The 21311-nt window shown below is 43.1% G+C and overlaps 1 protein-coding gene and 1 long non-coding RNA gene across 2 annotated transcripts in view; both read left to right on the top strand.

The window, feature by feature from the left end:
• Positions 1-21311, top strand: part of LOC139208052 (uncharacterized) — a 101461-nt gene that overhangs the window by 31912 nt on the left and 48238 nt on the right. The gene's annotated exons all lie outside the window — the stretch shown is intronic.
• ints6 (integrator complex subunit 6) lies at positions 2743-21311 on the top strand. The gene is made up of 18 exons (XM_070837866.1): positions 2743-3178; positions 3303-3380; positions 4009-4158; positions 8251-8340; positions 9717-9900; positions 12725-12850; positions 13174-13325; positions 13656-13808; positions 14599-14731; positions 16057-16151; positions 16263-16373; positions 17614-17829; positions 18215-18341; positions 18497-18639; positions 18735-18918; positions 19104-19475; positions 20299-20392; positions 20478-21311. The coding sequence occupies exons 1-18, from the start codon at positions 3068-3070 to the stop codon at positions 20569-20571; spliced, it is 2613 nt and encodes an 870-aa protein (XP_070693967.1). The 5' UTR covers positions 2743-3067; the 3' UTR covers positions 20572-21311.

The raw sequence follows: 21311 nt of genomic DNA on the forward strand, positions 1-21311 counted from the left end.
TTAACTGCTGACCTGATGAGTTACTAGAAAGTCAGATTATCATGACACTTAGTTAATATATTTCTATTATTTAGAACGTGAGTAATCCATGTGGTTTACCAACATTTGATTTTACAGGTATATCTAATTAAAACAGGATGACACTGATGCATGAGAGTCTTTATTCAAACAACACAATGAGAACTTTCTCACTTGAAAACTGAATGAAAAGAACTCCAGACCACGAACATTTCACCTCTACTGTACTGTTCTTTTCAATTTTACTATTCTAGTGTTGATGGAGGATTTACAGCCGAACTCAGTATATAAGTTGCTGTAACTGTCCAGCCCCCGACTTATTTTAGGTATTTAATGTACTGAATGTGAAACATGGAGCCTCTGATTTTAAAGTGCTTTAATGTTGAAGAAAAACATCCTGATACTTTATCTTTTTATGGGGGTTATTCTTTGTAGCTTTACAGTTTCACTGAAGAGCCTAACACAGTAATCAAGGCTCTCTCACATCAAAACATCCCACTTCTGGTTCTGACTTTCATAGTAAAACTCTCACTGACAAACATGTTTTTCAGATGTTTTTGATCCAAGTAAAGTACTTTTATGTAAAGTAAAGAGTTAATACACATCATCTGTGGTGATGTTAAACACAACATTGTGGAAGTGAACTGTGAAAGCACCCAAAACGCCTCCAGGACCTCTTATAGGCTGCCTACAAAAAGTCATAAAACCTCAAACAATCATTTCCGGTCACCTTTCGAGTGGACTTCAAAATAATGGTCTAGTGAGATAAGAAAAAGTAACCCACACTGTGTGAAACATTATGAGTTTTTCAAGCTCATTATTTCTGGACCAACTATAGTAGAACATAGTAATTAAGAACACAAATCTTACATTTATAACATGCCCAAGCATTTGAAACTAGTGCAGCTTGAAAAAACTGACAATATGAAAAAAATGAAAATGATAAATTTTAGTTAATTATAAATAAATAACAACAGGTGGGGATATCTTGTAGTTAAAAATCAAGGTAAATCTAATCAAGGTGAGTTGTGAATCCCTGTGGTGATTCACAGATAATCTGCAAACTAATGCCACAATGTTAAAAAAAAAAAAAAACATTAGAAGTAAGACTAGAAGTATTATCAGCAAAATAAAATAAAATGTAAAAGAATAAATAATAATAAAAATAAATAGATTATATATATATATATATATTACTGTTTATATTATATTATTAAAGCAGCACCTGTTACAGTTGCCTACCCAACTATTTTGCTGTTGGGTAGTTTAACCTAAATCACATGTTATAAGATGTGTTTTTAATGTTAAATCTTTAACTGCAAACCACTGTCACATAATTGAAGTGGAGTGAAAATACAATATCTCCTCTTAAAGTAAATAAGTCAGAGGATTATAAAGTAAAACTTAAGTACCTCATATTTGTGTTCAAGTAAAACACTTGGGTGCTTCATTACTTTACGTCCCACCACTGGCCCTCAATGTTTACCATACGATCAGCTGTGAGTGTAAATGCAAATACAACTTGTGCACAACTTTGACTAATCACACCAGCCACATAAATCATTTTATTTTGAAAAACCTGTCAGTGACATACCGGAAAGCGTCCTCTGTGAGTGTGTGTGTGTGTGTGAGTGTGTGTGTGTGTGTGTGTGTGTGCTGCTTCAGAGAACTCTGCCAAACAAGAAGCTATAGACCTTCCTCCTCTCTTCTATCGCCTGCCACCGGATGGTTTCCTCTTATTTTTGCGGAAGTGATGATATTTTCCAAGGAGCTATATTATGTAAATTACATTGCACAATGGAGCACGTCTATCTGAGTGTCATGTGGCCTTAGGAGTTGACTCTAATCAGTCAGGATGTTGTGCAGCCTGTTGGAGACCAATTGCTTTGATTATTTAGTGCGTAGTAAATTAGTTGAGACATAATGTCCCACATGTTTGTGCAAAGCCAAAACTGATGTAGGAAGCAAACTCAGAGGTCTGCCTCCAACAATACTTCAATAAATCTCACTTTTTCGACTAACACACTTTATTATTTGGTGGTTTTAAACAAGTGTGCAGCTTATGGGAAAAAGACAACAACAACAACAAAAAAAAAAGTATAGCCATTTTAGAGCTGCAGGGTGTGTGACTGCGTGCGTGCGCATGTCAATCCCTTGCAGGGACTGTTCAGCTAAACCTGTCCTCCTGCAGATAGGGCTCTCTTTATTTGGTCAGCACATGAAAACCAAGTCACCGAGTAGCTCATGAGCATTCCTGGGTTGTTATTTCGCTGCTTTTTTGTCCTGCATTGTCTGTCTTTGCCTTCAGTTTCCTCTAGTCTTCAGGGGTTGTCTTTCACAGTAGCCCACGCCCGTGCATAGGATGAAATGTTGATTATGTAACCAGCCCTCAGAGGTGCACACTCCTCAATTTAAAAAAAAACAACCAAACTACAGCATAAATCTCCTCAAAATAAGGCCGAGACGCCACATATATTGCATTCTTTAACACATAATGCATGTACTGAATATTTTCCTCGCATTCCTGCCTCTCAGGCGAGCGAGCATGCGCAGAAGCGCTCGGCTTTGGCCTAATTTGGATATGGTAATGAGGCGCCGCGGACGGCCAATCGGGGGCGCGTATCCGGACACGTGACGCTGAAAGACCGCTCAGGGGGCGGGGCCAAGCGCGGAGCTTAGCTTAAAACCAGTGGCGAAGACACAGCGCATTCAGTGTAGGGAGAAGCAGGGACTCACTATGAGGGGGAACTTTGTTACTATGAAACTTAGGAATATTTGCAAAATATTGTAAAAATTATCAAAATCCCTCGTGAATCCATAACCTGCCCCTAGGGTTTGAGGTTTTTAGTCTAGTTCGCCCGGAAAGGGCTTCTACACTCACTATTCTTACACTTTTTTTGAAAGAATGTGTGAGACAGACAGTTAGCCAGCCAGCTAGCTAGCTAGCTGAGAGGTGATACAGGCGGCAGGAGAACAAAAGATTTTTTTTTTGCGTTTTGGCCGGTTGTACTGACACCAAGTCCATGCAGAACGTGTCATTACCATCACAATGCCCGTTTTACTTTTTCTGATAGACACGTCCGCTTCAATGAACCAGCGCACCCATCTGGGCACTACCTATCTGGACATAGCAAAAGGCGCTGTTGAGACTTTTATGAAGGTACTGTAACCACGGGACACATTCATATTGGGAGATCCCGAGCGGGGACTGCGGTTCAGATCATCATTGTGCTGTCAAACCTGAATTATCGATAACCGTGAATGATTCTCTACTATTTCCACAGCTCAGAGGGAGAGATCCGGCCAGCCGAGGGGACCGGTATATGTTGGTAAATTTTGAAGACGTTCCGTTCGGGATAAAGGTAGAGTTTGTTTTCGGCTCATGTCCAAAAGCTTTACATTGCGCAGATTGACTTGTCCGCCACCATCCATCGCTGCACCACGTTGTGATCACTACATCAATTGTTGTGTAGAGAGAGAGAGAGAAAAAAAAATCCTCAGGAGGAGCTTTCATACCCCCTTTTAAAACATGGCCGACATTTTGTTTCAATGTGAGCAGCAAGGAACTCTGGGTGTTATTTATACAGCGGGGTGATATCTGAGGTGGGAGGAGGGGGAGAGGAGAGGAGAGGAGAGGGAGGGAGACACACAGGACAGCTTACTTTTTTACTTGTTTAGACCAAATTGGCACTTTTGCTCTCACATTGTGACTTTTTTTTAAAAAAAAAAATTAAATGTGAGCTCTTGTGCAGCCTCCTGTCTGCAGCAGAGCTGTCAGGTGACTGTATGATGCAGAAGAAGCGACCTATATATTTATATTTATATAAAAATATGTTTGTAGAATAATAATAAAACAAAAACAAACATGGTGGTGGCAGCAGTAGTTGCCGAGGAGCTTTATGTTTTATGTTATTAATCAAATGGGTGTTTTTTTTTGTTTTTTTGTTTTTTTGGTTGTTGTTTTTGTTTGTTTGTGTTTTTGAATGAAAGGCTGGATGGAAAGAGAGCCACGCCACCTTCATGACAGAGCTGAGGAACCTCCAAGCAACGGGACTCACATCAATTGGCCAGTCCTTGAGGACCGCTTTTGATTTACTCAATCTCAATAGATTAGTGACTGGGATAGACAACTATGGGCAGGTATGTATCACTGAAGAAGCAGAGAGGAAGTCTGGTTTATAAAGTGCTATGACAAGGTGCTATATGCCACCCCGACCCCCACAGACCCCCTTCACCCACTCCCCGCCTCCCTTCCCCTTATCCCCAGTCTTACAAGCATCAACCACCTGCATACTGTGACCCCACACACTTTCAGTCATGTGCTCATGACACAAACATAACAGTAACAAAACCCCAAACCAGAAGAAAAAAAAAAAACAGGAACAACTTATTTTATTTTTCTCCACTTGGTTGTAGGTTACCGCCACCGTGCTCTGAATCAGGGTTAGCTTCATGCTAAGATTCAACATTGTAAACTAGCTTTGAAACATTAACTCCTAGAAGTGCATGATGTGTTTTTAAGATGTGAGGATCCCTTACAGAGGGATCAACGGTTAACCTTCCGTCAGGCACACCTGCCGTCAACTAACACACCCTCGTAGAGCAAATCTGGTGTAAATCCTGCTTTTTACAAGTGTTATAATGTTCAGTTTTGTTGAATTCACCCGAAGGCTCCCGCTGGAGGTTGTGCCGAATTGCACCGAGTTATCCTGAGAGGTGTTTCTAACATCTCGTCTGCTGTCATTGGCATAAACGAGGTGAGCGAAAGAGAGCGGCTTGTGAAGGAGCCATAAAGGTGCAACAACGGCTCGAACAGAAACTGAACTTTACAACCTTCATAAAGGTGTGATTTATTACTGGGCTGTTGTTACGGGCTGCATACTTTCTTTCTAAGTAGACCCTAAAAAAATAGTCACCGAGTGTAGCTTGGCAGATGACCTTTTTTTAGTCTCTCTATGATGACGTGCGCCTTCATCAGTGTGTTTTCAAGCTTTATGCAGAAAAACTAGAGTTTGTATTGTGTTACTGATGCTGAGGCTTAGACAGATTTGTAAAGTTCTGCAGGTGGAGTTGTTTTTTTTTTTTTTATTCAACACCAAACTGGGATTTATTTCACGAGGAAGTCTTTGGAATGATTTAAATATTGTGCTCACAGCATCGTGACTGCTTGCTTACAGCGCAGGCGAAGCTCTCTTTCGACCAGAAGCCGTAGATGTTACGTCCATTTTGTTGCACAACTCCCGTTTTTTTTTAAATTTGTGAATCTGAAACGAGTCTCTCTTCCAGCTGAACAGCCCAGTTGGCCGTCGTTCACAGCTGGAAGCGCATTCACATGAAATTAACCGGGGAACGAATGTGGCCAACAAATATTCATCGAGCCCGCAAAGTCTGTAACTACTTCAATATTACTGGCCCAGCTCCAAATAAGTGCCGCCTAATGACCTCACCAGTTCGAGTCTGTGTGGTCGAGTTTCCAGCTTAGGGAGGTAGTAGTTGAAACTAAAGCAGCGTGAGAGAGGGTACGATAGAGAGTGTGAGGTCGTCTGAGCAGTTTTAGAGCAACTGCTCTCATGACTTATCTGCAACAGATGTCAAAGTCTTGTTTCATCATGCCCCACACCGTGTAGTGTAACACAACATGACCACAGCGGCTATTATTCTCATTTAGTCTCATTAGAAGGAAAGAACAACAGAAAGCGTCGCCCTGTGAGGTTATCTCGTCTGCCGTCTCCTGTCTGGAAATGAGTTGCAGTTTTAGAGTAGTTGTTACCAACGTGAGCTTAAAAGTCAAGTCCTCCGTACCCCAGTTTGACAGCTAGAAGGGTCTGCACGCTTGTTGATAGAGAATCTGGACGCCTGCTTTCCAATGTGGAGGTAAGTCAGGAGGATGGGAGCAGCAGTGAATATTTAACTAGCACTTCCTCACTAACAAATGGAAGATCCCTGCCGTCCGCGGTAACCCTTACATACAGCATGCATTATGCATGTCAGACACTCGCCGTCGGGCCGGCAGACTCCACACGGACACAGACGTACCTGTGAACACACACACACAAACACACACATGCTGAGGTCAAGGTCACTGCGCCCTGCACCGCTCGCCGCTGACCTCTAATGATCAGTTATATTTATAATTTAATGACCAGTTCTCTCCTCTGTGCCGCTTCAGCACAGAAAAGGAGGCCAGTTTCAAAATAGCCGTCACACTCCCCTCCATCCCCGTCTGACTGAGAGATAACTGATGCTGCATTTACTAGTAACTTGCTACGGTTGTACCACAAGAAGGTGTAACGGTTCATGTGAAAGTGCTGCAGCTAACAATTATGTGCATTATTGATTTAAATAATTCCCTTATTACTCAATTATTTAAAAAAAATCAATTAATCCCGTAGTCTTTTATATAATATTCAGAGATAACAGAAAATGCTCAGTATGGCATCTTCATGTTGTTTTGCAACAGCAAATCCTCACATTTCAGAAGCTAGAGGCAGTAAATGTTTGGCATTATTGATTGACAGCTGACTTAAGCAATGAGTTTATGGAAAAATAATAATTTAACCACGTTGGAGTCACTTGTCTTGTTAGCTGTTTTCTGTTGTCGTATTTTTCTTTGCTTTTTTTTTTTTTCCCCAAGTGAAGTGGAACAAATGAACTTCTGAGCAGTTTTTCTGGTTTTGAGAGAAAGAGTCACGTGCAGTATGTGTCAGGAAACACTGAGTGTGTCGTCCTATCAGCACCGATAGCTGTGGATTAAAGCAGGACGTGGGGTGCAGGTGTTGGAGATGAACCTAATTACCTCTGAACTTATCTGAAACCTTTTCAGGTGCGTCTCTTTTCTCTGAGCAGTCGGTGACAAAGGTTTCATCGGTGCTCTGATGTCTACAAACACTTTTTTTTGTCTCACTTTGCTTCTGCAGCTGTGAATCAAAGCCAAACCAAAGTGATGCCGTAGCTTGTGGCCCGTTGGCTGTGTGTCCCGAATAATAACTCGATACCGATTTTAATTCAAAAAGTAGAGCCGGCTTTGATTTTTTTTTTTTTTTTCATCCTGGTGCTTGTAAGTGCTCAAGGTGTGAGATGTTCAGTGGCGTTAGTGAGCTGGAGAGGGAGAGGAGAAAGTGCAGTAAGGCTTGTGGGGGAGTTAATACTGCCCTGCAGTGCTTCTCTCTACAGTAACAAAGAGCCCTCCAGGTTGCCAGGCATCTGAGATGACTCTCCCCTGGGAGATGAAGAGGAGTGTGGAGGTATAGAGGGAGCCAGCCAGCGGGTAATCCTGACACTGATCAGTTTCATTAGGAGAGCAATGAAAGAGCAAGAGGAAAGAGGAAAGGAGGAGAGTGAGGAAATGATATGACCGGTGATGTCTGGCCTTGAGTTAACATGTCAGCGGGGGTGATAAACAGGGCTCTAATGGACGGCCGTGGGTCTGGCCCTGCGTTAGCAGACCAGAGATCCTGCTGCTCCACATGGACTTGGCAGGAGCTGACTACATAGGCGACCTTTCTATGAAGTGATTGGGGAAGCAATTACCAGTCATTTTCATCATTGCTCTGTTTCCTCTGGGCTGTTTGTGAAACCTACAGTCATGTAGGTGGAGTGCAAACCGAACGGGTCCACGTCCATTAATAACTGAACCTCCATCAGACGGCTGTCGCGGAGGCTCTGTGTGACTCTGCGCTCTGAGCTCCAACTTGCTGACTGTTTGCTGACAGGACCCGTCGGGCCGGGCTGAGGTTTTACACCGTTAACTCCCACAGTTATTCTTTGGCCTCTGTGGAGATCCCACAGGGCTGATGCATAGTGATAAATGCAGCGCTGCTCCAGTTTCATTTTATCAGTGTGGAGTGCCTGTGTCGTGAAATACTGTGAGGTCTAGCAGAAAAGAGGCCTCTGACTGATCCTCAGGTAATGTTCTCTGCCATGGTGGAGGATAGAGGGAACATGTATTACAGATCTCTGATGTCGGCTGTAATCGGACTGTTTCCTGTTGAGTTAAGGTTGTTTTTTTGTGCACACACACTTAGAATAGACCCCCTGTAAGTTATCTATATCAATGATATGTTATCTGCACTCATTTATGCCTCTTTCAAGCACCATAAATACAAAGCTGCTAGATTCCATTATGGATTTTGCTCCTTTGCTCTTTTTTTTTTTTGATGTTTTGCTTTTGTCTGCTCTTTAGGTTTAGTTTTAAAATGGCAAATATGTCCTTTTTTATGTCTTTTCATGCAGGGAAGGAATCCCTTCTTCCTCGAACCCGCCATCATAATCACCATCAGTGACGGCAACAAGTTGACCAGCAGCAGCGGAGTCCAAGACGAGGTCAGCACCAGAGCCGAGGGGTCCCGGCCAACCAGGAGCGCTTCCTGCTTGGTTGGACGACACCTCAGGAGCCATACAGACCATGTTCACTTCAACACAAGCATCTCTTACTGCACCTAACTCTTCCCTATTATCTGTCACTACGGAGGCTAAAATTAAACTCACAGAAAAGCTCTGATTACAGAGTATTTATACAGTTACAGTAAGAATCATCCCATGACTGTAAAGCAGAGCAGTCGAACTATTCTGTCCACTCAGTGTTACTGTAAGTTAAATATATAAACTTAGATATCTTTACCTTTATAAGACAGACAGAAACTATTTATTATAATTATTTTCTCAGTTAAGTGTCCAAAATGTGTAAAGAAAGCAGCCCAGCTTGACAAACTCAAGTTACTTGTTTTATGTAACTGAAAGATTTTTAATTTATTATTGAATAAGGCAAAGAAAAACAGCAAATATTCAAACCTTCTGGGATTTTTACTGATGTGACTTAAACAGTAGTTTTTAATCACTGATTATTTTCCCTCATGTTGGACTGATCGATCCAGATGTTGGGTGTAACTAGTGTAAAAAGGCCCATCATATGCTGTCATCCATGTTGAGTGTTGGTGCTGCTGCTCCCTGTGAGATGGAGACGACTCTATTAAGCCTTGTGGTCAGTTTTGTAGCCTGAGAAGCAAAAACTCGTGGAGGTCAAACACACACAGTTACATCCTTGATTCTGCAGACACGGTCTAATTTATGGCCTCTGTGATAATTCCAGGTTTGTACTTGATCAGACTGGGCACAAGTTACCAAGTGACATCTGGTGGGGAAGTTTGACTCAAACGGCAGCTCTTGTGTATTTAAAAGTCTGGTGCTGCCTAAGAAATGCATTAGAAACTCTTATCTGTGTTTGCTGAGCGTCGTGACGGAGGGAGGCCTGTTACTGTGAAGGGGTGATGCATCGACTCTGTGAAATCTTTCAATAGCACTTCAGCTCGCACTGGTTGCCCGCCCCATGTCTGTGTGACAATCCAGACAGGGATTCACTCTTCTGTGAGGCTCTAAATAGTTTCATATTGTAAAAGTAATTTTGTTCTGGATATAATGGTTCTTGATGGAAGGTCAGCTGAAAAATAGTTCATAGATAAAGTAACCGAATGGGAATGTGGACAGTGGAGTGAATCACATACCTGATAAATAGAGGCACATCATCAGTATTCCCATTTAAAACTAGATACCCAGGTCAGTCACAGCAGTCTGTCATCTCTCAGTGTGTGTATATATATCATCACATTGTCCAACCCTAAGAAACACTCGCACATTGTCTCTACTTATGATCCATGATTCATTTTGTCATTGACCGTCCGTCTGTCTCCTCCACCGTCCAGCTCCACCTGCCTCTGACCACCCCGCTACCGGGTAGCGAGTTGACCAAGGAGCCTTTCCGCTGGGACCAGCGTCTGTTCGCTTTGGTGCTGCGCATCCCAGGCAACGCCTCGGTGGAGCCCGAACCCCTCGGTGGCGTCCCGCCTGACGATTCCCCCATCACCCCCATGTGTGAAGTCACTGGAGGTAGGCAGGCTGAGCGCAAGCTGGTGTTTGGTTAATGTCATGTTACGGCCTGGGATGATCTGGAGTCACACTTTGGGCTTCAAATATTTGTCAGAAAACCTGCGTTATGAACTAAAGGAGTGGAGTTTGAAGGGTTGGGAAGATTACAAGACACAACAAACTGATATAAATCAGATCCACTATACATTTTCCATGAAATTCAGTCTAAAAATTAATAAAACTACTTCACATAATTTACATAAATGTAGATTTAGAGCCCTCAGTGCCTGCAGCATTTATACATTATTAATTGTGTATTCATAAATGAAGGTAGGACTACCTCTTAACTTGTTTTCTAAGTGTTGCAGACAGCTGGCTAATGTCTTGTTGTTCACAAACTACTGTAATGAAGTTATTTTGCACAGCCAGTTATTTGCAAATGGATGTCATCGTGACCTTATTTTGGGAAAACATTATAGACCTGTTCCTCCTGGGAGTGACACAAACCTAATTTCCACAGCAGAGCCCAGTGGAACGTGCTGGGACAAGCTCAAAGTATTTTTAACACCAGATCAAAATAGCTGTTTGTTAAATGCATTCCTGCGCACAGCTGATGATTCATCTCCGTCAATACAAAGAAACGGGAGAATAATGGCTCTTTTTTAATTAAAGAAGGGGGGGGGGGGCATGTCTTGGCAGCTGCTTCTCTCTCGGGTCGGCCCTGAGCTCCGTCTCAGCACCGCCTTGCTCAACACCCAGAGATACTTGTGTTTACAGGTTCGCCTGTTGGGAGGTGAACAACACAGCAGTGCTCTCGCTTTAACCACTGAGCAGCCGTGGAGCTCGTCGTCGTCGTCGGGGGGGTTAAGTGCTCTGCTCAGGTGCACTTCAGGAGTAATTGTTGATTAAGGTGTTAGAAAGCCCATATTTTCCCACCTGGTCCAAAATTGGAAACCCTGTCTTCTCTTACTCACACACCTGTCAAGATACTCTCCGGCCAGTGATTTCAATGTGTAATCCCCCCCCCCCTGTAGAATAAGCCCGCCCCTGGCTGTCTACCTACCAGTTTTAAAGAACATCCACTTATAGAGGTAGACTTTTATCCCTCCTGTCTCCAGTCCTCATGCTGCCTGGTTGTGGAAGCAGCTGGCAGGAGGAACAGACTAGAATGATGCTGATGGCAGGTTAAGATTAACACACACACACACACACACACACACACAGAGAGAGAGAGAGAGCAGGGCACACCAAAGCTCTGTGTAGCAGTCAGTGGTGCTGAATGCAGAACATGACACAGCTCCATTGTCAGTGACAGTCTACAGTACATGCTGCCTGTCCATTACTGCTGATGGCAGACCTGACACAAAGCCACAGCCTATTGAAATGAGTGAGTGAATGGGTGCATAACGAGGTCATTAGAGGTGAAGCTGGAGGCAGTAAATGGCCAGAAGGCTGAATTAGACTAATCAGTTGTAGCTTTGTAAGACTTGCATGTCTGATTCATGGTCTTTACTCGTGTGACCTTTTTTAATGTCCACTGACTGATGCTGTGACAAATAAACTGAAGCAGATTCGGAGCTTTAGAGCTGCATTTCATGTTAGCGCTCCTAACATCTAGTTAGTTTGAAGGTTCAGGGCCTTCATTCGGATAAATACAGCTGTAAATGGAGAGCACTTGAAAATGCATTGTACCTGTAGTGAGGCAAGGCAGTGTTTTTAAATGCAGGAGTTCTTTACTTCTTAATAGTATCACATGCTTTTACCCTGGAGTATTTTCAGGGTTTGGAGATAAATTCATTATCAGGATCGAGCGCTGAAAGCTGGCACCGCTTTGGCTCTGAATTTATCCTTTTAAACTTCAAATATAATTTCTTTTTATTCTAAAAATAAAAGTAGCTATCTTACTTTTTTAGAAAAAAGAAAAACACCCATTTTGTCCACTGTGTAGTAACTTAATTTCCACAATAAAGACATTTTCTGCACCATTTCTGACGAATACACGCAGTCTGCATGTTACATTTCATGCAAATGTTACACACATTTACTGAGTAAAGGCAAAGATGCAAAGATCAAGCTTGGGATTTTGAAGAATTCACATTATTCAGTGAATTATTGAACTTTTTACCCAGTACTACTAAATGGAGAATGTGCACCCTGTCTTTAAAACTTGAGTTCTTATCTTTGAGTGTTAAATCTTAGTTAAATCTCTAAGATATTTAATTATTTTGTTACTTAAACCTGCTATAATCGACATGGTCTACATTCACTATGATTAACTCTGACTGCTTCACTAAAAGTGGTCTCTTATTGTGACAAACCCGCAGAGAGTTCATCACCCATATCTGTAGTGGCTTCTTTTAGCTCGGTGTTTTTGTTTTTATGGCTCGTTTACTGTGTGATTCAGCCTTAACCCCGTTTCAGCAGCAGCAGGCTGCTGTTTTCAGCAAAACGAGCTCTGGTGACCCCGCTGTGCATTACCTGCTCAGCACCAAACGGCAGACGTGAAGAAAGTGGAGCGTTCAGCAGCTAAAGAGCCAGATATTCTCTTCAGGTGTTTCAGATGAATGATATATGTTTCTGCAGGTCTGATGGAAATGTTAACACTCTAACACACTTGCAAGAACAACTTTAACTCTGATGACATGTTGAAAATGTCTTTTCAGCTTGTTCTGCTGCCCTCTAGTGGCCCAAAACATGAATGAATCCTCCTGGAATCTGCAGAAAGCTAAACCTAAATAGATGTTAAAGCATTCAGCGTGGATTCAATGTTTAATTCACATTCAGCTAAAAGCCCCTGAAGTGTACAAGGGCACCTCCACCTATGGTTTGTGTCTGTGTGCTGCAGGACGCTCCTACAGTGTGTTCTCTCAGCGGATGTTGAATCAGTGTTTGGAGTCTCTGGTGCAGAAAATCCAGAGTGGAGTGGTGATAAACTTTGAGAAGACCGGGCCCGACCCTCCTCCTTTAGAGGGTAAGAGACAAAGACATTTAATCCTGACTTTACTGGGTTTTTTTTTTGCACTGCATGTGTTTGATTAGAAGAGGATCTCTTTGCTGTCTCCACGTTTTATTTTCTTAATCCTCTCTAAGCTTTTCCTCACTATTGTTCATAAACAGCTGCTGGATGTCGCCGTTAAAACCCCCAACTTCATATTTTAACTTCCCGCGTACTGTTCCAGTTCATTAAAGTCGTTTTATGTTTTCATAGCTCTCAAAACGCCTCCTTGTCTTTAACTGCTGACGGTTGTTTTACCTGTGAAATCCGTTTCATCTGCGTTGCATGTTTCTGTCCAGATGCTCCACCTGAGGCGGTGAAGTCCGGTCCACAGCCTTGGCATTGTTGTCACAAGCTCATCTATGTACGGCCCAACCCCAAAACCGGCGTCCCCATCGGCCACTGGCCCATCCCCGAGGCCTTCTGGCCGGACCAGAACTCCCCGACGCTGGTGAGAAGCAAAATGAAATGGATCATTCACTATTCATCACTCCTGCTCCTTTCATTCACATCTTCTACATTCATGACTTAAGTCCAAGAGCAACAGCAGAATAATGTTCTATAAAACATGACAAAGATTCACTATAATAAAGTTAATGATGCTAAAACAAGAGATCAATATGTGAATCACCACTGAATCAGTTGTATAATTGGAGGCCAAATATCAGCTGGTAAATATTGATAAACCAATAATAGTCCCATCCTGAGTTCAGATGATCAGACGCAGACAGACTAAAAGGTGTTTTATTGATGATGATGATGATTATTTACCCGTCCACAGCCCCCCCGCTCGGCCCACCCCCACGTTCGGTTCTCCTGCCTGGACTCGGAGCCCATGGTGATAGACAAGGTGCCCTTCGACAAGTACGAGCTGGAGCCTTCGCCTCTCACGCAGTACATTTTGGAGAGGAAGTCCCCACACACCTGCTGGCAGGTACGACACCGTCACGATCACTCAAACAAAACACAAGGATTTCAACATCGGAGCTGAAAACCACAATGTTTTTAATGTTTGCACCTGCTGGTTTGATGATGATCTCACTAACTGCAGTGTAATAAATGGAACATCAGCTGTTTACCACCATATTTGCTGGATACGTGTGAGATTTTAGGTTTTCACCATTTCAAACCCTGAGTGTGCTCTGATATAACTCCATGCTGTCAGGATAAACTGTTCCTCTGCTGCCCCCCACTGACCAAACTCCACATTTCTTTGCCCCGTTAGTAATAAGGACTGAAAAATAATTACGTTGTCCCTTTATTTGATATTCATCCTACAATTTAGTTTCTTGCCGTCCATCCTCACGGGGCTGTTTGCCCGTCTGTGAACCTTCAGACTTATTTTTGTCTGCCCTCTACTAATGCAGGCAGTTAAACACACAAATGGAAATATTTACTTAATAGTACAAGGAGAAAAAGCACGGCTACCGTAGCTGTGTCCTACTTAGAGTGCCTGACAGAGGTTAGCCGAGGTGAAACCATTAGTTTAACAGTCACAGAGGGACTGTTGAAAGTGCAGAATCCCTTTTAAAGACACAGGTGACGCTCTGCAGTAGGTGACTGTGCTACACGCTGCTAGTGATATTAATGGACGTGGCTCAGGCCAGAGATCCTGTTGGCTGTCAAACAGCAGCTGTAGTTAACAGAAACACGTTGTGCAGGCTCGTGTGTTTCGTTTGCTAGTTGGAGGTTTTCGATGCTCAGTGAGTTTCTCTGTCTTGCAGGTGTTTGTGTGTAACAGTGCCAAGTACAGTGACCTGGGCCAACCGTTCGGCTACTTAAAGGCCAGCACGGCTCTGAACTGTGTCAACCTGTTTGTGATGCCCTACAACTACCCCGTGCTTCTGCCACTTCTGGGTAAGACGGATGGACACGAGGGCATTTTCCCTCCTCTTTACTCTTTATAGAAAGATTTATACCAGTACAACAATTTAACATCTCATGTGCAGTTTATGTTATGAGTCAGCAATAAGAAGTCACCACACACTACTCACAAAAAGTTAGGGATATTCAGCTTTCAGGTGAAATATATGGAAAATGTAAAAAGTGAATGCTACAGTGATATTATATCATGAAAGTAGGACATTTAAGTAGAAGCATGCACTGGTGATTTTATTCATCTTAAACAATTTATTTGAAGAAAATCTACCAACAGTGGAGGGTATACCACAACAAAACATTTCAGTGTCTCAATAAATTGGGACGTGGCCAAAGGACGTCCACTCCTCTCCTTTCTGTGACTCTTCCAGTCTCTGTATCACTGTTCCAACCTCCTGATGACACTCTGTGACCCTCTAAGCTCAGTGAACACCTCCGTCTGAGGACTTCCTGTTTGAAGCCTCCAGTGTTGAGGTGCTGCTGATCAACTGTTAGGTGTCGTCTTGGTCTCATGATGTCAGAATGTGAACAGCAGGATGAGGAGGACTGTTTAAATACCAATTCTACCTGAAGCAGGAAATGTATTGGTGGATTCATGGATCAAACCTGTTGTGAATGTTGCTGTGAAGCTTCTTGTTAGAGAACAGCAGCTGGTGCAGAAAGTACTGAGACACTGAACAGTTGGACATGTGCATTCAAAGGTTTAGAGAAGGTCACATTAAGTTCACCTGGAAAGGTGAGAATGCATTTTAGGTTCATCCTGAAATTTCACCTGAAAGCTGAATATCCCTAACTTTTAGTGAGGAGTGTACATCAGGGAGGCTGAAGTTATAATAAATAATGATAAAAAATAAGACAAGATAAAATGTTAAATACCTTGAAGAGCTTACAGAGATTATGTGTTAACAGCGTCCTTGTTTTTACATATAGACTTTGTATTGTTGGATATGGACAGTCAGTTTGACTTCATGCTAAGGAATCTGTGTCTGAATATAACATTTGGTCAGAATAATAAATAATAATAAATTGTATGTGGGATTCTTTCTGTCTTGTGTTTCTCTGTGACATCAATGCGTCTGGTTGTGTCCCATTATTTCAGAGCATTAGTAGTGAAGCAGTCTGAGTTCAGTGTCACTTGATGCTCTCTTGTTATTGTGTCACGCTTGTCCTCGGTATATTAAAAGTAGAACTTGTGGAACTTAAAGTTTTAAACATCTGGTTTGTTTTAGAAAGGAAATGTTGCTCATGAATGCCAGTTTTCAGTCTGTTCTCATGTGTTTTGTTTTTTTTCTTCCTCACTGCAGACGACTTGATCAAAGTGCACAAGTTCAAGCCAACCATCAAATGGCGGCAGTCCTTTGAGAACTACCTGAAGACCATGCCTCCGTATTATATTGGGGTCAGTGGACTTGCTTTAGTTCTTCAGCTCTTTGTGTGTCAATCAAACTGAAAGAAAAGAGAAGTCTATTAAAAATGCTGCACTGGTCATCTTGCTGTGCTCTTCTCACAGTCCCTGAGGAAGGCTCTGAGAATCATGGGAGCACCAAACCTGCTGGCCGACAACATGGAGTACGGCCTGAGCTACAGCGTCGTCTCCTACCTGAAGAAGCTCAGCCAGCAGGTAAGAGGACGGGAGGCAGTCTTACTACCTTTGCCCGCATGTCACAGATCGCCTGTGTGTGTGTCTGTATGTGTAATCAAGTATTGTAATTATTTATTAATTAATTAATTAATTTAACAAATCAAAGTAATGTGTGTCTATCAAAGCTGATATATTATTTATATACTTATTCTTCAGCGCCACAGAGAATAACTAGAGAATAACTAAACATCAAGACACCAAACTACAATCCACATGGGCACCGTTTTAGTTGTGGTCATTCTCACACACGCTGTCCAGCTGCTGTAGTTACACAACAGCCGAATCAGGACTGAAAACGGTCCCTGAACGCACCTTTTAGTCCTGTTTAAGAAACTTTTGATTGACTGACACAGTGTCGGCTTTGGTCTTTGTTGTCAGCAAGAACAAACGTTAAGAGTTGAAAACACGAAACAAAATGATGTACAGTCAGATTTTTATGCTTGGCTGATTCTTTGACCAGCTGTTGTTTTCTGATTTTAAAGCATAAGTGTTAGTTTTATATTCATGTTCTGAATTTATGAATTTATTTTGTTAAATTCAAGGATCTCTGTTGTCATACCAGCACACGTTTCCACATGAGAAAATTAAGCATTAGAAAATAGACAAAAGAACTAAAAAAAACAGCAACAAAAGCACCATAAAAACAAGCACAACAGTGATAAATAAGCACGTGAGCAAAATGCAGTTGGCTGGGTTATGAAGTAATGAAGAAATGAGCGGTGAGGTAGGTCTGTAGGAGGGTGGAGTGTCTGTAGTATCAGGGGGAGCTACAGAGCACCACCAGAGTCTGGAGAGAAGCTGCTCCTCACCTCCTGGTGGTCCTGCTCCGGATGCTCCGCAGGGGAGGAGGGGGTGAGGAGTGAGTGTGTAGGGTGGGTGGAGTCCTTCATGCAGCTGCTGGTGTAAAAGCATTATCAGTAAACTGAAGTAGGGAAGAAAAAAAAACCTTCACTGTAGGTAACGAAAACTCAAATGTTATATTGATCCTGGTATCAAGAAACAGCAGCCAGCTCTTCTGTACCTGCTATTTGTGTTGTGTTACACCTGGTAAGAGACTGAAAGCAGCTGCACCCAGTCGAACACTGATGTCTTGTTCCTTGTTGAGTGTTTGTCAGCTTTAAAGAAGAGAAACATGTTAACCTGGATGATGTGACTCTTCACAGGAAGAATATTTGAATGAATGCACCCAGTAAATTGACTTACTTGCTCACATTTGCAGTCAAAAATCGAGTACGACCGCCTGATCACCTCCATCGGTAAGAAGCTGCCACCAGAGGCCGGCATCAAGGTGCGTTGGCGGGGGGGAGGTTTGTCTCTGGCCCAGCGGAGGGAATTCACCCAGCAGCTGCAGAGTCTCACAGGAGAGACTCTGAGTCTGCCCTTGGAGCTCAACCCCAAAGAGTTCCAGGGCTTTCACCTGGCACTGTTCAACAAGGTACGGGTGGATTATTGTTAACGTCTCTCTAACGAAATCAAAGGTTTTCAAAGGTTTTCAAAGTCATTCAGTCATGATTACTCACTTTAACTCTGCCTGCGGCTGAGCTGAATTTACTTGATGGTGATTTTAATGTTTAAGTGGAGCAGTTACGAGTCAGAGTCTCACTGTTACTATTTTATTTTCTGCTCCCTGGCAACAATCCCCCCCTGATGTCTTTTATTGGGATGTTTTTATGTAGTTTGTTTATGTGCTTGAGGTTTTTTTTTTGAAAAATTCTCATCACTCTCAGAAAACGACCATGTTTCCTGACTTGAAGAAAAGCTGAGTTTAAACTCTCATCCGTCGCTTTACAAACCCCCCCTGTGTCTTGTGTCCTCATCAGGGCCTGAAGCCGCAGAGCTTTAGGAATCCCTACGACATTTCCCGCAGCCATCTGCTGGACCAGCTCAGCAGAATGAGAAGGAACCTGCTCAACACCAGCGTCTGTGCTGTCAGAGGGCAGGACTCAGGTAAGTCCGTTTCCCAGTGCTCAGTTATTCCTGTTACTTCCACTACGATTGACGGTCAGCCAAAAGAAACATTTCAGCAGGTTTAAGTTGCTCTTTAAGAGCAGGAAGTGTAAAACCTCCCTCCATGATGGTGAATTTCCCCGTCTCCTGTCTAGACCAGTTCCACAGCGTGCCAATAGCCCAGATGGGCAACTATCAAGACTTTCTCAAAGCTGCTCCTCAGCCTCTTCGAGACGCAGACCCGGAGCAGCCCAAACGTCTGCACACATTCGGCAACCCCTTCAAACTAGACAAGAAGGTGAGTCCCACAGAGTCACATCAACAACCCTGACAAATGAAAAAGACTTCTCGAGAAACGTGTTAAATCCACCACCTTGGTCGCGCCTCCCTCAGGGCATGATGATCGACGAGGCGGACGAGTTCGTCACCGGCCCGCAAAACAAGGGGAAGAGACCCGGAGACGGCAGCAACATGCCGGGAGGTGGACCCAAGAGACGTCGCTGCATGTCGCCTCTGCTGCGCCTGGGCCGCGCATACACGCCGCCAGTAACGCCCCCCGCCAGCCCTCGACCAACCGGTGAGATTTATATTGACGCCACGACGTGCACATAGTTAGATGTGTTTAAAATGATTCGACTGTTAGACACAGTCTCAGACACTCCTCTGTTTTCATGTCTGTTAGGCAAGAAAATGTTATGAGATATTTAAACTCTTGATGTTTTCATGTGTTTGAGAATTTGAGTCTAACATCTTACCCTGCAGACATGGACATGACTGACGGAGCTCCTGAGCCGGACCTGATCATCAACCACCTGAATCAGAACCACTACGACTCAGACAGGAGCTCGGACTCTGAGGCGGACCTTCCCTCGGGGGAAGCCGCCCACCAGGAGAACCACACGGCGGCGGGCCCCCAGGACCTCCAGCACCGGGACGAGGAGGAGAACGGGCGACCCCAGGCGGGCGAGCCGCTGCCGGGCAGCGAGGGAGGAGCGGAGATGGTGCTGATGGAGGACCAGCCGACGCGCTACCTGACACCTGCGGCTCTGAAGAAGCACATTCACAACGAGACGACGAAGGTCAACAACGAGCTGAGGGCGCTCATCACCAAGGAGATCAGAAAACCTGGCCGACGTACGTAGCCAGACATGACATGACAAACGCTGTATGAACACAAGCAGCATTTTTTACGGCAATCAAACTTTATTTTAACCTCACAAAAGTTTTTTCCTTTCTCAAAAACTACATTTGGATTTAATTCTATCCAAATCAGTGATGTAGTCTACATAATAAAGTTATGACGCATCATTCCCTTTTTTAAATACTGTATTTCTTATTTTCTGTAAAATTACAGTATAACAAGTAATCTTGTGTTAGTTCAGGTGCATATGTACATAATCAAATTCATCATAATCTAATTTCAAATGGTGACAAAAATGTGAATAATGACGGATAAATGGAAAAATACAACATCAACATAAATTTAAGGAGGGAACCTTTTACAGTTCCTACATCACTGCGTGCCTACATGGAGCTACGTCGTACTAACTAATCGTTTGTGTTTCTTTGCTGCAGTTTCTTGATCATCGATGATGTAAAGGTCAATATATTTGTGATAAACTAATATCAATTAGACTTTAGCCGACAAGCAGAGAAAAACAATCTGAAGTTATTAAGCAAAAATGTTCAGATTTCAGCTTCACTACTGTGAGGATCTTCTGTTTTTATTATTTTGATATCTTTAATATCTTGAAACAATCATTTGAAGATGTCGCCTTGGACTTGTGCTGCATTATTCTTCACTCCTTTCTGACAAAGATCACATGATTAGTTAATTAATGGCTCTATTGAACTCTAGTGAATGCGTAGAGAACTGGATTGTGGACTTCAGCTGTCCTAGAGATGCAGGAATGATTTAAAGCGATTCGCCCTCATTCACTTGCTCTTTGTTCTTCAGACTACGAGAAGATCTTCCTCCTCCTGAAGCAGATCCAGGGCACTCTGGACACCCGACTCATCTTCCTCCAAAACATCATCAAAGAGGCAGCCAGGTACGGAGTTCAGCCTTCCTCTGACGCCACAATAATGCTGCTCTTATAACATAAGATTGATTTTTATCATTTGTTCCTCGCACAGGTTCAAGAAGCGGGTTCTCATCGAGCAGCTGGAAAACTTCCTCGAAGAGATCCACAACAGATCTAATAACATGAACCACGTGGACACGCTCTGAGACCGGCTCTTTCTCAAACTGAACTTATTGACCGTGAACCCGACAACCCTCCACATCCTTCTAAAAAAAAAAAAAAAAAAAAAAAAAAAAAAAAAAAAAAACCTGCCTCCTGTGCCGGGGCCCCCACGGAGACGAGACGAGACAAGACTGCATCCAGCTCTCACACGATCACCTCCTCAGTGGACTCTTCCTTTTCTCAACATGCTGTTGGTTTGCACACAGTTTAAACTAAAGGCAGTGTTGACCCTGGAGGATGCCAGTGCTTTTTTTTTTTTCCAGATATCCAAAAGGGGAGAATTAGGAAACATTTTATCGCTACAGGCAGAAGTTTTTGGCCTGTAGAACATCAGAGCACGGTTGTTTTCCAATCTGCGAACCCGTCCTGAGTCATTCCCCTCGGTTATTCTCCTCCGCTGATAAGATTTTCTCCTTTTTTTTTTTTTTTTTTGGAACAACTAATGAGCGAAAAATCTCTCAAACGAGGAGGCGGAGTAAACAAGGGAGTGCAGGACTCTTCTGGAGAGGAACAGATGGCAGCCTGCGCCTGGATGTTATGTTCAGTCGTGTTTGATTTGTGATGATGTGACGGACCGACGGTGTAGGAAGGGTTCAGGTTGTGTGTGTGTGTGTGTGGTTGTGTGTGTGCGTTTTCAGCCAACTCAGGGTCAAATGGGATCCAGTGGAGATGCTCATGGAATACTTTTCTTCTCTCATGCCTTTTCATTCATCCTCTTCTCCCT

This window comes from Pempheris klunzingeri, chromosome 10 (assembly GCF_042242105.1).
Source record: "Pempheris klunzingeri isolate RE-2024b chromosome 10, fPemKlu1.hap1, whole genome shotgun sequence".
NCBI lineage: Eukaryota > Metazoa > Chordata > Actinopteri > Acropomatiformes > Pempheridae > Pempheris > Pempheris klunzingeri.